The 21,353-nt window shown below is 37.5% G+C and overlaps 1 protein-coding gene across 2 annotated transcripts in view; it reads left to right on the top strand.

Moving 5' to 3' along the window:
* Positions 1-21,353, top strand: part of ARHGAP18 (Rho GTPase activating protein 18) — a 137,028-nt gene that overhangs the window by 82,798 nt on the left and 32,877 nt on the right. For both annotated transcript variants that reach the window (XM_022556412.2, XM_022556405.2), the window contains exons 5-8: positions 1,745-1,923; positions 11,936-12,101; positions 14,258-14,349; positions 18,605-18,682. In XM_022556412.2, coding sequence (XP_022412120.1) covers positions 1,745-1,923; positions 11,936-12,101; positions 14,258-14,349; positions 18,605-18,682 — 515 coding nt within the window. The remainder of the gene's footprint in view (positions 1-1,744; positions 1,924-11,935; positions 12,102-14,257; positions 14,350-18,604; positions 18,683-21,353) is intronic.

Here is a 21,353-nt window from a genome sequence, read left to right as displayed (position 1 = left end):
CTGTTAAGGAGAAAAGGGAGTCGTTTTAACATTCTTGACCATAAGCACTCAGCTTTTAGAAAGGTAGCTTCTAATTTAAGAAAATGGCTAATCAGTTTTTTCCTCTTAGAATGGTTTCCTAGGAAACCAACATACATATTCACAGTAAAACATGAAGCAGTGTAAACCAGTGGGAATGTAAAACTCAAATTGTGCTTTGACATTTAAGTTAATACTTTAAAAATTAATCGGAGAGAGGTCTAGTTATCCTAATTAAAAAAAAAAATTGTCACAGGCTGTTGGAAAAGCATAATGTGACATAGATGGCAGCAGATAAATACAATCAAAGAGCTTTACATTTTCTCTTATTTTTGGAATTCACATGGGTCCATTTTACTTACTTTCTTAACTGTGAGATGTCACCAGGGCCAGCTATGTAATTTGCAAGGCCCAGTGAAAACTGAAAATGTAGGGCTTCTTGTTCAAATTGCGAGACAGCAACAGTAGAACGTTAAACCCAGCTTGGGCCCCTGCCGAGTACTACGTAAGTCCTACAACCACGAAGCCCTCACTGCTTATTGAATGAGAGTGTAAAAGGCTAGATTTAGATTTATCCGTATTTTCTTTTGAGTAAAACAATTTTTCTGTGTGTTTTTGATTTAAATGACTATAAGTATAGAAAATATATAGAAGATAATACAGATACATTTTCTGAAGGCATCAGACTTTTAATAGTATGTGTATATATGACATATTTATTAAATTTTAAAATTAACTTTACCCTCCATCACCTTGCTGTGTTAGTATATAAGCATTTGAATGTAATATGTAAGCTTACTGATGTAATCCAGAGCTGCCCACCATGAATTAAAGGTCTGCAATGAGAAAATAACAGTAATCCAGTCATTGATTCCAGGTTTTTATCTAGTGTGAGTTGTGTTAAAAACCAAAAACTTATCAAATAGCCAAATTTAGAAGTATTTTCTTCCAAGCTTAAAGCTGACGTTTTCAGCAAATAAGTTTTCAGGTGTTAATTTTTTTCCTGGAGGATTAACAACAAACAAACCAAGAAAATAATGTTAAATTTATTATAAACTGTTGATGTAAATACATGGAACTTATTTCATTAGATTTATAATTGTAAGAGAGCTGTTATAATCTTTGTAATAATCTGGTGCAAAACCTGTTGGTTCTGGTACCAGGTACCTCCAGACCTGACTCCCACAGTGCACATTGTTGGTGCTAACTTTTGTTTTGGAATTTTTACTATGATAGATAGGTAACATTCCAGAAAGGACATGCAGGACATGGAAGAAATCTTTTTCAGGAATCTGTTCCACTGTAAGGAAATTAAATGGTATATCATAGTTTTAAGAGAGAGTAAAGCTAACCTCATTCTCTCTTTTTTTGCTTTTACTCTCCCAGTATAAAATAAAGCAATGATTAAGTCTACTAAATTTTTGTGAGGTTTTTCATTCAGAGCTTGAGATCACCCATCAATGTTTTGGAACTGGACTCTGTCTAAGAATTGTGACCTCAGAGAAAGATTCCACAATTCAACTCGGGCTTTCTAGTCACCACCTTCCCTCCTCTACACCCCCATTCACCATTGGTAGAATTCCTTGAGTATACTTTTTACTATTAAAATAACCGTTAATTATTGCTTATAGTAAATAGTACTTTTCCCAAAGGTTTATATGGTTGATGTATTAGAAGTTAAAAAAAGAAGTAGCCAAAGCACTTGAATCTTTTGTCTTTTTCCCAGATCAGGCATCTAGCCTAGTTGTTGGCGGAAAGGAGCTGACTCCATTGGTGCCTGAAGAGGCACCTGCCTCTGAAACAGACATCAACCTGGAGGTATCATTTGCAGAGCAAGCTGTCAATCAGAAAGAGAGCTCCAGAGAGAAAATCCAGAGGAGCAAAGGGGACGATGCCCTGTTACCTGTACGTAATACACTATTCAGATGTCATTATCAGAGTATATTTTTCATCAGCTTTTTATTTGGAAAATTTTAGGTCCTTAGAAAAGTTGAAAGAATAGTATAGCATACACTCCCAGCCTTCCTGTAGATCCATTTAACATTGTACAACCTTTACTTTCTTTTTACATATATCTATCTATCTATGTATAGGTTATACTATAGACATATACTCACTTTTTTCTTTTTAGCCTAACAAGAGCATACAAAACAAAACACAGTTATAATGCTTAAGAAATTGAACATTAAAACAATAATTGTATTTTAATATATGATCACATTAAAACGTTCCCAATTGTCACAATATTGTCCTTAATATCAATAGCTTCTCCCTTACTCCCACCTGGGATTCAAACGAGGGTCGTGTTGCATTTAATGTCATATTTTTTTTGGTTTCTTAAATCTAGATCAGATCCCTTGATTTTTCTTTAATATTTTAAAGAGTCCAAATCACATTTCTGATTTTGTCTGTTCTTGGTGACTGAATTCACATTAACATTTTTGGTCACACTACTGCCTAGATGATGTTTATGCCTCTCATTGCATCATCAGAAGAGGGGCATGACATCAGATGTCCCTTTACTGGAGATGGAATTTTGACCACTTGGTTAAGGAGACGTTCACCGGATCTCCCCATCATAAAGATACCTTTTCCTATGTACAATTAACACTAATTTGCGATCCTTGAGACCAAGGGAATATCTTACCGCCCAGTGGCTTCACCATGCATTTGTAACCCTTGCCTGAAACAATAATTAGACTAGTGTTTGAGAAATGGTGATTTTCTCATTCTATTATTTCTTCTATATTGATTGGCTGGCAATCTTCCATAATAGTGCTTTTCCTCCCTTTTTTTGTTTTTGAATATCACTATTCAAAAACTTCCTTTTTTTATTCAGTGTTTTATAACTCATTATTGTTTTTCTTTGATGTTTAAACTTACCCAGATTTGACAAAAGGGAGCCCTTCAAGCTGGTTCCTATGCCATTTTAACATGTCCTCATTCTTTTACTCCTTTGCTTTCTAGTACAAGATGTTCCAGGCTCACCTTGTACTTTTCTCCTCTCAGATTAGAAGGAATCTGTTTCTTCAAGGAGTCCTTGTTTTTTCAGTAGCCGATTGTGTTTAGAGACCAACCTCTGTGTACTGAGTGTTCTCATTGCTACCGAATGTCTTATATTTTTAAAAAATAATTTACTGGTATAGATGAACTGGTTTGCAGGGCAGAAATTGAGACACAGATGTAGAGAACAAACGTATGGACACCATGGGGGAAAGCGGCGGGGGTGGTGGTGGTGGTGGTGTGATGAATTGGGAGATTGGGATTGACATGTATACACTGATGTGTATTAAATGGATGACTAATAAGAAAAAAAAATACATTTACTCGTTTTGTAGGATTTCACCACACAAGTTAAAAAGCATAGTATAATGAACTCCCCAGTACTCACCACCTAGCCTCAACATTCATTTTCCCATGACTAGTCCTGTCCTATACATACCCCCAACCAGTTCCCTACTCTGTGTTATTTTGAAACACTCTCTGAATTATATTTTGCCATCTATAAATATTTCAGTATGTGTTTCAAAAAGATAAAGAGGGTTTTTTAAAAAACACATATCCAGGGCTTCCCTGGTGGCGCAGTGGTTAAGAATCCGCCTGCAAATGCAGGGAACACGGGTTCAAGCCCTGGTCTGGGAAGATCCCACATGCCGCGGAGCAGCTAAGCCTGTGCGCCACAACTACTGAGCCTGTGCTCTAGAGCCTGCGAGCCACAGCTACTGAGCCCGTGTGCCACAACTATTGAAGCCAGCATGCCTAGAGCCCGTGCTCCTCAACAAGAGAAGCCACCGCAATGAGCAGCAGCCCGTGCCCCGCAATGAAGAGTAGCCCCCGCTCGCCGCAACTAGAGAGAGCCCACGCAGCAACAAAGAAAGACCCAACGCAGCCAAAAATAAATAAAATAAATGAAAAAAAAAACCCCAAAATACATATCCATATTACTATTATTGTACCTTAGAAATTGCTAATAATTCTTAATTTCAAATATCTAATCAGTGTTCAAATTTCAAATTGAATCACAAATTTCATGATTTTTTTTTTTTTTTTTTAGTTTGTTTGAATCAGGATCCAGATAAGGTTCATACATTGCAGTTGGTTGATAATGCCTTTCAGTCGTAATCCCTTCCTCCCTCCCTCCTTCTGTCTCTGTGTGTCTCTCTCTTTCTCTGCCTCCTTCCCTCTCTCCCTTATTTCATTACTCTCCCTCTTTTTCCTTATCCTTTCTTCCATTCCTCCCTTCCTCCCTCCCTCAAAATTTGTTTGTTGAAGAAACCTGGTTATTAAGTTTCTTGTTCTGTCCCCGTGTTCTTCTGCTTCTTGTAAATTGGTTGACTCTAGATTGATCAGACTCAGGCTCATTTTTTGGTCAAGACTACTTCATATGTGATCATGTATGAAGAGATTAAAAATATCTGCTTGTCTTTTGTGAAATTGGCAGCTGCTGCTGATCAGTGCTTGGATCCTTTCGTTTATTGATGGTCACAAAATGATGTTCTAATTTCTTTTTTTCCTTTATTAATTTGAATACTTCTATTAAGAAAAATGTTCTCAGATGGGTTACTTCTTACTTTCATTTACCAGTCTTCAATTTTTTTTTTGTTCCCTAGCATCTTTCATCAGTGACCAATTAGTGCTGTTTCATTTTAATTTTCTTATAAAAATAGTATCTTAACTCATGGATGTAGACATATATGACATGACCCTAGAGAAAATTTCTCATATGTTTCTGGTATATTTTCTGCTTCAGACTTAGAATTGTCTATTTTTGCAAGAAACTCTGATTCCATTTAGTCGAAATATACGTTTGTGACTATGTTCAAGACACTAGGAATGTTCCTTTCTCTGAGTTGGTCATTGCTTAAAGCCTTTTCAGAGGACAGAAGTACATCTGTGTCTTCTTTCTTCCATGCTGAGAAGAGTGGTTTTCAGGATACAGCAGATAATACAGTTAGAATATCACATAATTATTTATGTGTTTTATCCTCCGTTAATGCACAGCATATCAACAATGTGATTACTAAGAAACAGTTTAAGCCTGTTTTTCTTTTCCTCAGTTGGTTGTATCCTTGGGATACATCCCAGAAGGACTGTAATAATCGAATTACTCTGCTTTAGGTCGTTTAGGATAGTGATTCTCCATATGGTTATGCCACCAACTGCATACCTGGTTGGGCTAATTAGTTTCATTTCATATTCAATGTTTAGGGATTGCTGTTTTGAAACTTAATTTTATTTTGTAAACATGTAAATTGTTTAAGTGGTCCAAAAGTCAGAATTAAAAACAAGGTGTATAAGAAGTCTCACTTCTATACTTGAGCCATCACCCTCTTCTCTCCCTGCCCTTCACAGGTAAATTTACCTTATAGGTAAATTTCTTTTAATTTTATGGTTTATCCTTCCATTCTTAGATAAATGGTAGCCCACTATACACACTTCATTATTTATTTACTTATATTTGACTTAGCAGTATGTCTTGGAGATCACTCCATAGTAGTAGAGAGAAATATTTCTTAATCCTTTTTATTTATACATTGTACCCTGCTGTGAGGATATACCGCAATTTATTTAACCAGCAACCTGATGGTGGACATCTAGGTTGTTTCCAGGCTTTATCATATATTTTTAAGAATCTATTTTTACGCCTAGTGGGAAAAGTAAAGGAGTATGCATGTATCATGTGGCCTAAAGAGATGATCCAGACTCCAGACCATCCTTAGCAAAAGTATCTTTTAAAAGTGATGGTCTTCTGGGCTTCCCTGGTGGCGCAGTTGTTGAGAGTCCGCCTGCCGATGCGGGGGATGCGGGTTCGTGCCCCGGTCCGGGAAGATCCCACATGCCGCGGAGCGGCTGGGCCTGTGAGCCATGGCCGCTGAGCCTGCGCGTCCGGAGCCTGTGCTCCGCAGTGGGAGAGGCCACAACAGTGAGAGGCCCGCGTACCGCAAAAAAAAAAAAAAAAAAAAGTGATGGTCTAATATATCTCAACAGATGGAAGGGAGTTTAAGTGAAGGATGGTAGAGTCTAATTAAACAAGATGAAGACTTTGTTGACTTCTAAGTTGTTGATTCGAACAGTGGAATAAACTAGGAATTTTGTTCAGAAACGTAAAGACAAAACTTCCTCTCTCATTTTATTCTCTAACAAACTAATTTTTGCTCACCTGCTTTCTAGATTTTATTCACGTTGTGCCCCAAGCTTAAAATGACCTTCCCATTTCTACCCCTCTGTTGTTCCGTGTTTATCAAGGAAGCCTTATCCCATCCTTTGGGGTCTAGCTCAGTATCTAGCTTTACTGTTAGTGCTTTCCTGTTTGTGAACTTACATTAGATAAAATTTATAAAATCATTTTTTAAACTGTTAAGGTGCCATGCTTTTGATAATTATTGTCAATGTATCCATGTATTTATTTTAATTTTTTTTAAATTTAATTTATTTATTTTTGGCTGTGTTGGGTCTTCATTGCCGTGCGCGGACTTTCTCTAGTTGTGGCAAGCGGGGGCTACTCTTCGTTGTGGTGTGCAGGCTTCTCATTGTGGTGACTTCTCTTGTTGCGGAGCACAGGCTCTAGGCGTGCAGGCTTTAGTAGTTGTGGCGCGCCGGCTCAGTAGTTGTGGTGCACGGGCTTAGTTGCTCTGCGGCACGTGGGATCTTCCTGGACCAGGCCTCGAACCCATGTCCCTGCATTGGCAGGTGGATTCTTAACCACTGCACCACCAGGGAAGCCCCTCCATGTATTTATTTATGCATATATGCTTCAGTTCATCTATACAACTATTTATTTATTTGTATATCTTCTAGAAGGCATGCGCATACTGTAAGCTTTCTACAGGTCATCAGCATGATTGGTGAAGTAAATATTTATATTCGTCACTCTGAGGTGAGAGTCTAAGCAGATAAAACCTCAAATTCCATTTCTACTCCATGCTCTCCTGCTTCTGTAAATAAGCAGTAGGTTTTATATAATACATTGTTCTCTGTTGACCTCATTTTACATTCACTTCCTTTTTCTTATGGCATTGGGCAATCTTTGTTAATTCTTTATGATCTCTCACAGCAGATTCAAATTTCTCCTCTTAAATTTGGAGATCAGGTTTTATAACCTTTCATGTGTGTTAAGATGAAAATTTAGCTGTTACTTATTGTTTTTTGTGTACCCATGATATCTTAGAAAGTATATTCTGTAATTATTTTGTTCATTTATCAAATGATCTGTATGAGGTGGATATTATGATTCTTTTTCATACAAAAAAACAGGTTAGAGAGATTACATGGCATGCTAAGGCTTGGCTTCAGTGACTAAGCTTTTGAAGCTGGAGTTTTTCTGGAAGATCATGATGACATGTGCCCTCAAGGTATATGTGCATTTAATTTAGGTGTGAGTTTGTGTCCTTGTATTGGTGCTACTGACAACTTCTTCAGGATAGCTTGGGATGTTATACAAAAAAGATTCTGGTTTGTTGAGTCCTTCATATACAATAGGAATTTAGTAGCACTCCTTTATCCTATCTTGGGAGACTAAAAACAGTAAGGCTTTATTTAGCAATTTTTAAGATCATAGCTTTGAAATGATAACTATGGTGAATCCTATATTCTAGATGCATGCCTATATTTTCTTAAGTCTTTATTTAGTGTCTTTTGGATTCTTACTGAATTATGTTTAATTCAAGTAAATTCATGTTTTATGGCAACTTTGGTTGTCTGGTAACAAAGCTCAGTGCATACTGAAGGCTAAAAACTTGCATGGAGGCTCAAGTTGGGGGTTTGTTAGAAAATGGAACATCTCTGGAGGAAGCAGAAGGACAGTAAAAGAAATGTTAGTTCGGGCCAGGGTGAGGAGACTGAAAACATAAGGCAGACACACATTTGTACACAATGCAAAAATAGGTGTGTAGGATCATGATCCAGAATTGTCATGAAAAGTTTAAATTATGATTATTGCTCTCCATTTAAAAAAATAAAGAAATTAAAAAAGCTGTGAATTTGAAGTTTTCTAAAACTTCATTTATCTAGAAAAGTATTCATTCCCTAGGATGACAACGACTGAAACACTGTAATAAAATCACATTTTTACACACGGAAGAATCTTAGATAAGAAATGAATTTCCTAGCAGATGAAAAGAAGTCATCTGTGGAAATTGACCAAGTAAGAGTAGATTCTCTTGCTTTCTGAATTGAAGCTAGAGTGACTTGATGAGTGAAAAAGTCTAGTCCGTCATTACTGATAAAGTGTCTAACGGGCCCCTCATACCTCAAGGCCTACAGAAGAGGGGTGCAGCCTGGGTGAGCTGCCTGATTAATTTATGGTAATGCATGGGAGCCAAAGACCTTATATGTTTCGAAAAATTTTATTTCATGCCTTTTTTAAAGCACACTTTTCAAAAGGTGAAGAGCTTTCCTTTTGCTGAAATCGCATTGCCTTCTCTTAGCCAACGAACTGAACCATCCAGTCTATTAACTAAACAAAAACGACGTGAAACTTCATAAATATTTAAAGCTGCTGCTATGAATTAAACATTGGGATAAAGAACTAACTCCTTTCATTAAGCACAATGTTAAATAAATAAATAAATAAAGCTCATGACATATTGCTAGGTAAATCCAATGTTTGAACTAATAATATTTCAGGTTTCTTTACACATTTACTTTGGGTAATGCTTTAAATAATTATATTACGTGTATTTGGTTTATTACAACAAAACCAACTGATTTTAATGAAACATTTAGGGCTTTTTTAAAATTAATAAATGGTTGGTAAATGGAATTGGTTCAGCCCTTAAGAAAACAAAACAATTAGCAGAACTCTGGGGCCAGGCGAGAAAAAAATGGGAAGAGTTTTGTGTGATTTTAAAAGTGAAGCTCAGTACAGATCACAAAAAATTGGGGGAGCATCAAGCCAGTAACCCTGTACCTCACTGAACTTGATTCTGTGCTTTTCTCCCTGTCTGGTGTGTGTCTTCATTCATTGAATACACTGGGACAGAACACCTGCAGTGTGTCAGGGCTGTGGTATAGCAGGGATACAGAGGTGATTAAGACATGGTTTCCTGTCCTTGCGGGGTTCACAGTCCTACATCAACACTGATCAACCTAGATTCCTCCCTGCCTGCTGTGGGGGGCAGGGAAAATGGAGCAGAGCAGAATGGCCACTGAATTTAGGATTTAGAAGGTCTGAATTTGCCTCCATATATCACTGGCTATGTGGGCATTTTTAGTCTCTTAAAGAACCTCAGTTTCCCAACCTAGAATATGCTGTAATAATTTTTATCCTGTTGGAACTTTTGCAGAATAGAATGACAAACCATTTATGAAAGATGAGTATTATTTTTGTCTTACCTTGCAGTAATAGTTAAAAGTCACAACTGTGATATCTGGCTGCACATTCTCGTCTCAACCCCTATGCACTGTACCATTAATGCTGGAAATTTTGCTGGAAATTCACTTTGGCTGCATATTAATGATATCTACTGCTGTTCTTTTAATATTCTCATAGGGAAAATGTATTACAAAAAGTTAAGAAAGATTTCTTTTCTCCTGTAGTGGACTCTCTTGAGACTATAGCAGATTCCAAAGAAGGTTCTGTAGGAGGTTCTGTGGAGAACTTTAGAAGATTCTCTCTTTGAGCTGAGTTTGCTTGAAAGGAATTAGCTGCTCAACTGCCAAAAGTTGTAGGTTTTAGGAAATGCTCTAGGACAGTGACTCTCAAACATTTTGGCCCTATAACCCCTTTAGGCTCTTAAAAATTATTGAGGACCTCAAAAAGCTTTTGTCTTATCAGTCAGGAAGGATGTTGGTGTTGAGGAGAATAACTACCACAGCTTCCAGTGCTCTGATGAAACCTCAGACGCATGGCCTTCTGGCCAAGAATCTGTGATTTCATACTGTTGGAGCATTTGCTGTCTCCCTGGGGACTGCAGCTCTCTGTGTTTACTCTGGCTGACCCAAGAAAGAAGGCGTACACAGATTTCTACGGAAGCTGTGATCCCATGGAAGATTTTGAGGAGACGAAGAAGGCTGGTACAAAGTGATTTTGGAATGTAAAGAATTTCTTTGGATTGAGTTCCATGGAAGTTGGTCACTGACCTGTGTTCCTGAGCTATGAAAAATGAATAAGTAGGCTAAGGAAAAGTTTCTCTTGATAAATAATTTAAAATACTGTGTATGTGAGGGGGGAGAGCTTTTCTTTATGTCAGTTATACCCATGGATATTTACCATATTAGAAATTAAAATTGAAAAAATTTTAAACTATTAACCCATTTAAAATATATTAGTATTATGGTGAACATAAATAACATTTTAATGCAAAATAGGCATATTTTCTAAAACAAATTATTAAGTGTGCCATGGTTTTTCATTTTAGCAACTCTCTAATGTCTGGCTTGAGTTGACGTTAGTTGGATTCTCATATCTACTTCTGCGTTCAGTCTGTTGGCAATAACATGTCTTGTGAAAACTCCACTGTGCATCATGAGAGAATGAGAGTGAAAAAGGCAAATAATGTCTTAGTATTAATTATTAAAATAGTGTTGACCTCTTAGACTCCTTGAAAAAAGTGTTGGGCACCTCTCTGGCTCCCTGGAGCACACCTTGAGAACTGCTACTTTAGGACACGTCTTTTGCAGTAGTTTTTAGACTATGAAGTGTTAATGATATGGCACAAAAATGAGCAAAGTAAAGGGAATAAAAGGGAATCAGTTGAATATCCTTGGCCATTAAATTAGGAAATCAAGGGCAAACCCAAGAGATATAACCTTCATAATAAGATTTTTATCAAACTATTAGAGAATGATCGTTGTTTTAGTAATTGGTAAATACAATGGGGCTGTCATTGGTAGTAAATACGTTAGAGAAATTCATGTTCTGATTTTTTTTTCTTATTTTAATATATTTAATATTAAAAGAGGCTGAATAGGTAGTAGATAATATTTGAGAAAGGCACAAAACAACGAAAATACCACTTACTTGCCTCTGATAGTGGTATATCTAAGTCTCAGTTTATTTATTCAGTGGTGAAAGTAATAGTAGCAGCAACCACATAAAAGTGTTTGGGAAGTGCCAGGCCTTTAAACCTCACAACAGCCCTCTGAATTAGGTGGCCTTCCCCCTCCCCCCTTCATTCCCCTCTTCCGCTCTCGCCTTTCCCTCCCCTTCCTCTTTCCCCCTCCCCTTCTCCTTCCATTTCCCCCTTCCCTTCTCCCTTTCTCCTCCCCCTCCCCCGGCCCCCTCCGCCTTTCTTCCTCCCATTTTACAGAAAGGATGGTTAAAGAGTTGCCAGAAGCCACACACAGCTAGGCAGTAGCTAGATGACCGGTGGGCATCCTGGCTCTAAAGTCCTGCTTTTAGTCTCCCCTCTGCTCTCCCCCTCTCCCCAGTGCTATACAGCCCTTCTTCGGTACCTGCCTTATTTGGATTTTTATGACAGTATTATTATATATATATCTGCATATATAATATTGTATATATAATGCCATGTATTACATATATAACAATGAATGATAATGTATATAAAGGGTACCTGGCACACACCAGTGGTTGCTCCTACTCTCTCATCTCCCACCTCCTCTCCGTCTTCCTCCTCATGGTTTGTCTTGACTTCTAATCTTTCTTGGCTCTTGAAGGTCAGTTAACTCGAGTTTTTTTTTTTTCTCCTTTGGTTTTTATTGTCTCTTGGCCCCTGGTATTCACACTCCTAGTACATGGTCTGGTTCGCTGTCTGTCAGACTTCACATATTGACTCCCTGCAGGTTTGGGATCATCATCACAACAGGATTGTTCTTCATTCTGACCGGAGAAATTCTGCCAATTTCATTGTCACCACTCTGAGAATAACTTCTTTCTATAGTTACAATTTTGTTGTGTTTCATTAAAAAACGGGTTAGATACTGTAAATCCTTCCTATATTAATGGCATTTATTTTAGAGTTTCAGATTGCCAAAAGACAAAACAGGCACCACCAAGATTGGTGACCTGGCGCCCCAGGACATGAAGAAAGTTTGCCATTTAGCCTTAATTGAGCTGACCGCCCTCTATGATGTATTGGGTGTTGAACTGAAACAACTAAAAGCTGTGAAAATCAAAACAAAAGGTAATTTTGAAATGAAAAACAGTTGGATTTACTCCTGAAGTAGTAAGAATGAGCTTGGCTTTTTAGAAGTATTCTTCTGGGGAGTGGGAAACGCCTACAGAATAAACCAACACATGAATACATGTAAAGTTCAGATTCTAAAACATTCCCTTCAAAATTTTTGTAACTTGATAAAAATGCACTGTCTCCTTGATTATAGAAAATAAAGACATAATCAAATATTTAATTATCATAGAAGGAAATTAGAAGGAAATTCTGAATCAAGAATTCTTAACTCAAATGCTCTCTCCTTTGAAAACTGTATGTAAAAACATCTGGTACATATACTTACTTATTTCTAAAACTGTATCTTGAAAAATGACTTTAAGATGGTTAATCCTGATCAATTACTTTTGCTTATTTATTTCATGGCAAATACATAGGCAGTTAGTAGTCTGTCCCTTTGTTCATTTGCATTCTACTTTTAACTTGTCTGCAAAAAATATTCTTCCCTCTATTAAGAAAATAATGCGACTGTGGCACACAATATCACTAAATTGTGCTTCTCACAGGTATGTGTAGTTTTTTTTCCTTTGTAAGCAGCTTGCTTTACCCATTATATAAAGAGACTTTATTTTTTATGGTATGATAGAGAACAGACACCTCCTCAGTTTCTGATTTTTCCAAGATTTTATTTGTCTGGAAATCCAGATAATTTTCTATTGACACAGCTTTTCTGTTTAGGAATCTCTGACATCTCATTTAACTTTAAAGGTATCTCTTAAAGGGAAACCAAGAATGGGGATTATTGAGTTGCTATGGTAACAATAGCAAAGACAAGTATTCACCTGATTTAAGTTTTAGAGGCAGTTTCTCTGTAGGATTGAAGTGTACCTTCCCTTCAGGTCCTCCCTCCCATGCTGGGCCCCAGAAGACCTCATTCTGTGTTCTGTTCCTTTGAGTATTTTAGCTTAAGGCTTGGGATGGTGAATTTCTGAGTCAAACAGTTCTTCTGGTTTTCCACAAGTCCATTATAGATAATGAAGACTTCAGATGCTTTTTCAGAAGCTCATCACAAAGTCTTCTCCAGATACAAAACAGAAATATAAATAGTTGTGACTCAGTGTTCAAGACTTTAAAAGTGGCTTAAAGAGGTCTTTTAATTTTATGTTTTAGAATTGCCTCCTAGCAGAGAGAGAAATATTAAGCCATTCTCATTAAAAGTATCACTATTAATATTATAGATTTTCTTTCCATCTTTTTTATATTTTTGTATTTTATCTAAGATATTTATCTTATAAACTAGACTTTTGACATTCTTAAAGATCACATTTTTCTTAGTTATTTACTGGGTTACTAGCATTCTGCTGAATGTCATCTCTATTGAGTGTCACAGTTTCCAATGTCTGTTTTCACATCACAGGATAATCCCCCGTTCCATGTTCACAAATGATTTATATCTCCCCTGATAATGTGTGTTACACTTCTGAGCTAACTATTCACTTAGTGATGGGCGTGGGGTAGGAGGCTCTGAGGAGAAGCTATGCTCACATCGGACTGAAGGTATATAATTTTAATTTAGAAAAATTATCAATTATTACCTGTCATTTCTTCTGGAGTTATTCCCAAATATATAAAACTACAAATTTAAATTCACAAAGACCAAGTATATACTATATTTTCTAAAGGAAAACATTTGTAGAACAAGCCCATAATGTTGGCTGATTTCTCAAAAAGCAAATATTTATATTTTGCTGTATTGTATTCAATAGAATGTAGAATGTCAGTTAAGTATGGAAGAGATGAGTAATATTTATTTTAAGCCAGAACTTTTAATTTGATTACATTTAGTAAGTTATTTTCATATTTTGCATACTCCCACAGCACTCTATTTCTCATATGTAACAGTTTATACTTCTCTAATTATTTTGGTGATGATTTGTAATCATTTGTTTAGTTGTCTTTACTTGCTAGATTGCCTTATAAGGCAGGGCCAGAATTTTCCAGTTAGGTTGTGTGCACCTAATTGGTAGACAGTGTCACTCAGTCATTCACTTAGGTGCTCAATAAATAGTTGTTGGATCGAGTGACAGTATCAGGAATCTGAAGCCTTAACATTTTTGCATTAATATTTTATAGGTTGATGAAAGTGAAGAAATTTTATTTTTCTGTTGCAGATTCTGGCCTTTTTTGTGTTCCATTGACAGTGCTGTTAGAACAAGATCAGAAGAAAGTACCAGGAACTCGAATACCCTTGATATTCCAAAAAGTAAGTAGGCCTGAATGGGTCAGCATAGAGAGAACATACTTGAGCTAATAGTGTTTTGTTTTTGTTCTTTTTGCATTCATACTATTATAATATAGTTTTCCAGTTGATATGCTCTTTTATTTTATACTTCGATTTTTCTATTCAGGAAACAAATTTGTTTCAAGGGCTTATAATTTTTATTTCATGGTGATGGTTTCAGTGTTATTTCTTATAACTGTGATTACCTGGCATCATTTTTCTGTCTTATATTAGCTGGCTTTGTATAATTGAGATTTCAGTTCTATAATACATAGGAGTGGGAACTGCTGGTAAATTTCTAGGGAATTAATTCCTCATGAATATTTCACGCCTGTATGTATTTTCTAAGCTTTCCTATTTACAATGAGGATGTCCAATTTAATTTACTAGTGCCTACTTCGAAAGTAGACAAAGAAACCATAAAGTAGAATTAGAAAATGATTGCTAAACTATGAATTCACTTGTGTAGTCAACACTCAGTTATTCATAAGACAATTATCTATGACAATATAGAAACTTCAGTCTAACCTCTGAGCCATCACTGTTTAGAAACACAGATTACATTTGATAAAAGACAGAGAATGCCCATGAGGAAGGTAGGTCAAATCAGTTATGGGCTACCCAAGATGCGGATTTTTGCAACAGCCCAGACATCTCACAGTTCCTGAAAGTTCTGGGGTAGCAAGAATGGCAGTGGGAACTTTCACAGTTGTTTGGCTCAACAAACTCATTCAATACTCAAGCTCAATCTACCTGGCACTAATTCTTCCATTATTCCAAGACAGTCATTTACTGTCTTACCTACTAAGCTCTGACTTCTTCAGTCCTCATATTCACCATTACATCCAAACCTGTGTCTCATTGTTTCTCCTGATGGACTTTGTTCTACACAGCTTGTTCTACTCACCAGCTTCTGCCAGTCATTGCCTTCAGAACCTGTGTCTGTGTGGATAGTTGTCAGCAGTGTCTGTGAAAACAGAGAGATGCTAACAAACGTAGGCCATATATTCAAATTCTTTTAATGGCAGTAAAAGGTGCGAGTTACTTATACACATGGACAAAGCAGGGATCTCAGCGGGATCCTTTCCAAGTGTATTTGGGTCCTCCAGAGAAACAGAACCAACAGGAGATTTTATCTCTATCTGTCTGTCTATCTATCTATCTATCTATCTAGAGAGATTCATCTTAAAGAATTGAGTTCTGTAGTTGTGGGACCTGGCAAGTCTGAATTATGTAAAGCAGGCCAGCAGGCTGGAAACACGGGCAAGGGTTAATGTTTCAGTGCCGAGTCCAGAACCTGCAGGCTGGAAACTCCTGTAGGGTTTCTGTGTTACAGTCTTGAGGCAGAATTGCTTCTACTTTGGGGAACCTCAGTCTGTGTTCTTACAGCCTTCAGCTGACTGGGTGAGGCCCACCCACGTTATGGAAAGTAGTTTGCTTTACTCAAAGTCTACTGATTAAATGTTAATCACATCTAAAAATACCTTCACAGCAACATCTAGACTGGTGTTTGACTGGTATTTGACAACTGGGCACTGTAGCCCAGCCAAGTTGACATATCAGATTCACTATCACATCAGCAAAGAGTAAGCTTTGGTCTTAACAGAAGTCAATGTTGCCTCCTGATCAGGCCCAGGATTGCATCCAGCCCCTTATCACTTTCTCTTGAAATTGTTTTCGTATTTATTTATTCAGTTAGTTAGTTATTTTACATTTTTGGTCGCTTCAACATTCTGGAGACTCAGACTGCCCACCAGTTTGAAGTCATTAGATAAGAGCCTTAAAGGTTTTTGGTTCATATAAAAAATAGAAGGGAACATACAGAGTTGTCTATTAGATAACACTCATCTGTTTGCATTCCCTCTGAATTATAAGCAAAAAAATAAGTAATTTATCATGAAAAATATTTTTTGATTTATCAGCTGACAACTCATTTAGGTATTCTGTTAATTTTGTAGAAAGGAAAGAATTGGAAACCACTGATTGGCAAAAATTCTTATTGCCATTCTTTAGAGGATTACATTTTCTCCGTTATTGAGAAATATACTTCAAAAGGGCTTTAACAAAGCTTATCAAATATCTGTAAATTGTATCTGTTTCTTTTTTTCCCTACTTAGAGGCACATTGTTTAAACCATATTCTCAGAAAGGGTTGGGGAAATAGAAATATTGTTAATTTTTATCTATGGCAAAATTCTGCCAAATTAGCAAATCCTATTTTTACCATCAAACTAATCAACCAAATCAAAGATACTTTGTATCAAAAAAGTCTGACTTCATATTCAATTCATTAGTTCATAAGTTCATATAAGTGTGTATTATCTATTTGGGGAAAGCCTATGAACATTACTGATAAATTTTATACTGTATCTTATAAGGTAAATTACTAACAGCAGCATGATTAAAATATATAGATCATTATAGTTATTCTCCATTTTTAAGTCTTGAAAATAAAAGGAAAGCTGTAAAGCATTATTTATATTTTAACAATGACAATATAACGTGGTAGCAAAAAATATGTTATTTTCAAAGTGAGAAATATGAGAAAACACCTGGCATTCCTTCAGACAATGTATATATATATCTATATCTATTGAATGCTGGTATTCAGCATTAGAGAATAATAAAAAGAATTCAAATATAAGAATGCAGAAAGTACTCTCATTCAGTTATTTAGAAATCATCAAATTTTCCTGTGTATTTAATAAAAGCAAAATTTATAAACTGCTAAAAACTAACTTGGTCCAGCTACTAGCTAGCATACAATTTTATTTTTTGTTAATAGAACATTTTAAACATTTTATAAGATGAAATAAAACAAAAATTACATGTACATTGAATAAATGTTGCTTGGTATTTTTTGATAAATTTGGTTTTAAATACTTTATTAAATATTGCTCATCTAATCTAAAATAATTCATGTAAAGATTTTTGCTGTGGGTTTTTATCCAGTGTAACTTGAAAAATGTCTTAGAAATCATTCCAATTGAATATTTTAATATCGTGTACTGCTTTGGTCAAAGATGCTTCTTTTTTCAGTTAATAATAAATCTTTGGGAGAATTTTGAGACTACTCTTTGCTTTTTTCTTACCTGACTCCCTCAAGATCAGTGCATTCTTTGGCCATAATCCAGGGATACAAGAGGTGGGGTCATTAGAGAAAAATTGCCCTGTCTTCCAGTGCCTATGTGCTCTAAGAGCCTTGGTAAATCATTAAAGGAGGTTTCCCTGAAAAAAAAAAAAAAATTAAAATTTTACATTATTTTGGCACTCTGGAAGATTTTATGCCTTAGAATATGCAGAGAGTATTATAGTAAGTTTGGGGCTGAGTGAAGAGTGGGTTTGTCTTTCTGAAGAAGGCAATTGTGAAAGGAGGGGAATGGGTGGTAGGAAGGAAAACCTATATGATGCTAGGAAATGCTATATTTAAACTGAGGACAAAGAAATTGATTTCTTTAAAATAGCAGAGTGCCTCCTAAAAAGCTTTTGTGTACTGCCCAGGGAATGCACACTCCAGTTGGAAATCTGCCAAGAAAATGACCACTTCTTTTATTATCTTCCTGGCGTGCAGTGTTAAGTCATTGTAGTTTCTCCATTTGCCTCTTCTTGTGTGTTTCTGCTTCATTTTAAAACAAACAAACAAACAACCTTTGTTATTTTAATGGGGTTCTGGAGATAGAGAGATCTGTATGTATTCATCAGGCATTGGCTATGATTTAGAAGCCCTATACAAGAACTGCTTTTTTAATTTAAGTTTACCACCAAAAGCTTAAAGCCTAAAAAGGAATATTTGCAAGCATTTTTTTCCTTCATGTCATAAATAATTCTTTCTTTGAACAGACTAAAAAAGGGATGTAAATATGCAAATACTACAATTTCATAAGATTTATTTGATGGCAGAACGTGTGTTTCTGAAAAAGCAGAAGAAATGCATGGTTTTAGTTGCTTTGAAACAATGAACGTGGGTCAGTGTCTGTTTGGGATAGCACAGCTGTTGTGTGAAATTATACACTTTTCTTCCAAAGGACCCAACTTTTTCTAAATTACGATTAAAGTGTTGGGATGCATTGGCTTAAAGGATGGGTAGTGGTAGTGCAGTAGCATTCAAAACTTTGTGAAATCCAGTTTACACGTCACTGTAAGCAGTTTTCCTTTATTTATATATGAAATCGGTGTTAAATTTGGGATTGTACCTGTTAAGAATGCCAAACTCGGAACGTTCTTCTGTTTATACACAGCTGATTTCTCGCATTGAAGAGGGAGGTTTGGAAACAGAAGGCCTCTTAAGGATACCTGGAGCTGCTGTTCGAATCAAGGTAATTTCTTGGTTCTAGTCACCTAAAACTTGTTTAATTATATTTTTTTATTTTAAAAGCCAACTTGTCCTCCCTGCCCCTTCTTCCCATTTTAGAAGACAAAATAGACCAAAAACCTCCTAACATTCAGTTTATATTTAGCTTTTCTACAGGCTCTTCTGATTTTTGATTTTTTTTTTCAAAATCACCCTATTACCTGTAATATTACTGTGATGAATAAAGAGACAAATGATTTTAATCTCTCTACTGTGCAGACGTAAAACAGGAACGAAAGTAAACAAGCAAAAGACAAGGGTAGGGCTTCCCTGGTGGCGCAGTGGTTGAGAGCCCGCCTGCCGATGCAGGGGACACGGGTTCGTGCCCAGGTGTGGGAGGATCCCACATGCCGCGGAGCGGCTGGGTCCGTGAGCCGTGGCCGCTGAGCCTGTGCTCCACAATGGGAGAGGCCACAACAGGGAGAGGCCCGTGTACCGCAAAAAAAAAAAAAAAAAAAAAAGACAAGGGTAGTTCTGTCCTTCTGATGAAAAGAGAGCATGGTGAGTCAAAATATTAAGAGTGGGCTGGTGACAGATTTAGTCAGCATGAGTAACAGCAAAAAATGAGTTGTTGTTTTTTTTTTTTTAAGGGCAGGATGATACACTCCACCAGGTGAGCAGAGTAGGAGACTCGACATTAGTTCCCCTACATTATCAGTCTTAGTGAGCTGGCAAAATGAGACTGTCTAAACCACTCTCCTGACTGCTACAGTTCTTTGGCTCACTGGGTCCAAGGGTAGCCTGAGTCCGGCTTGTGAAAGAGGCAAGGGGATTCCCAGCCTTCCCAGTTGGAGTCCCCTATCTCCCTCCCCTGCTTTCTTTTCTCTCAAGATGACATTTCCTTCCCACTGGCCATGGATGGTGTACCTTCCTCCTTTCTCTGCTCCCCAACTCCTGTGCTAGGGAAGTATCCAATGAATGCATGGTACAAGTAGAATTACCCTACAGATGATGCATACTTCGTACGCCTCCACAGGGTTTTGCAGTGTACAGGGGCCGCATACTTGGAATTGTAGCTCTATATGGAAAATGTATCCAGGGAAAATTTTTGGTTAGCAGTCATTAACAACCTCCTTTATCCTTATCCTCCAAATTCAGCTCCAGCTCTAAAAAGATAACACTCGTTGCTGCCCACATCCCATATTTCGTTGTCCTGAATTTGTAAATCCAAGAAAAAATAGGATGGGGGAAGAGATATTCTCTGTTGGTTTCCTGAAGATATATTGTGTATGACATCTTTAGAGCTGGATCGGGAAGAAATGACTCTGGGTGGTTGTACACTCTCCTCGCCTGTGACTGTGATGCGTCCAGGACTGGATTACTGTTCATAGGTTCCACAGTTTGCATCACTTGCTGATTTCAATAAGCTTCCTCAATTTAGGCGGACGGTTTCAGCCTACTTGCCTCTTACTACATAGTGATCTCAGTTTAATAGGATTTGAGTAACCTGATATATACCCTGCTCACAAATGTCATTCAGCTTGTGTCCCCTGGGTCTGCTATCTGGTGCACAGAGGTCCCTGAAACTGTTTTGGTGCTCTTGTAAGTTTGATACGTGGCCACTGTCTCACTTCATTTGCTGGTACCTGCGGCAGTTTCACCACCAGTCCATCAGGGACATTGTGTGTGATTGGGAGACGAGTTCTGTTGAGAAGTACATTCTCTTACAGAGCAAGAGTCCCTCAGAAACCAGTAACGTGACTTCATATTACCCATCTCAGCAAGAATACCGCCTCTCAGGTCACTGTTCACGGCCCACATGAGCAGAATGCTACGGCCAACTCACAAGAGTCATAAGCACGTTTACTTTGCCATACAAGAGTGGATATAATGCGGATTTTACATTTTGACCAGTTAGCTGGCAGAGGGATGAGTTCAACTATATGTACTTTCTTAGAAGTTCAATTAAGTGGATTCGTCTGGCTCAACTCTTCAACACAGCCTCTTGTCACAGACTGAATGATGCAGCAGCTGGTCTGTTATAAATAATTTAAAGATAATGTGCAAAATTTTGGGTTGTCTTTCCTCTCCCCTCCCCACCACATTTCTTGGACTCTCCTGCCTCCCTCCCCCTCTCCCCTCCCCCTCTGTCCTCCTCTCCTTCCCCTTCCCTTCTCTTTCCTCTTTTCCCTCTCCTTCCTTCTCTCTCCCCATTTCCCCTGCTCCCTCTTCCTCAGGCCTTCTCTCCTTTCCTTTCTTCCTTCCCTCCCTCCCCCTGCACCTTCTTGCATCCCTTTCTCCTTCTACCTTTCTTTCCCCTACCCCCAATTACTGGGTTCACTTTTTTTTTTTTTGCGGTACGCGGGCCTCTCACTGCTGTGGCCTCTCCCGTTGCGGAGCACAGGCTCCGGACGCGCAGGCTCAGCGGCCATGGCTCACGGGCCCAGCCGCTCTGTGGCATGTGGGATCTTCCCAGACGGGGGCACGAACCCGTGTCCCCTGCATCGGCAGGCGGACTCTCAACCACTGCGCCACCCACCTTTTGTATTTCACCAATTACAAAAGTAATTGGGGTAGAGGATGGAATTATGTTGGGAGGGGAAAGCGTAATAAATTTACCTTACAGGAAAAGCAAAGAGTGTTCCTTGGGAGAACAGTTTCAAATATTAGAAGGAAGTGACAGAAACTTGGAAGGA

Source organism: Delphinapterus leucas, chromosome 12 (genome assembly GCF_059928025.1).
Source record: "Delphinapterus leucas isolate spDelLeu-1000000601 "Yukka" chromosome 12, BTC_Dleu_Yukka2, whole genome shotgun sequence".
NCBI lineage: Eukaryota > Metazoa > Chordata > Mammalia > Artiodactyla > Monodontidae > Delphinapterus > Delphinapterus leucas.
The sequence above is the reverse complement of the archived record's forward strand: the minus strand, read 5'-3'. Positions and strand labels throughout refer to the sequence as shown.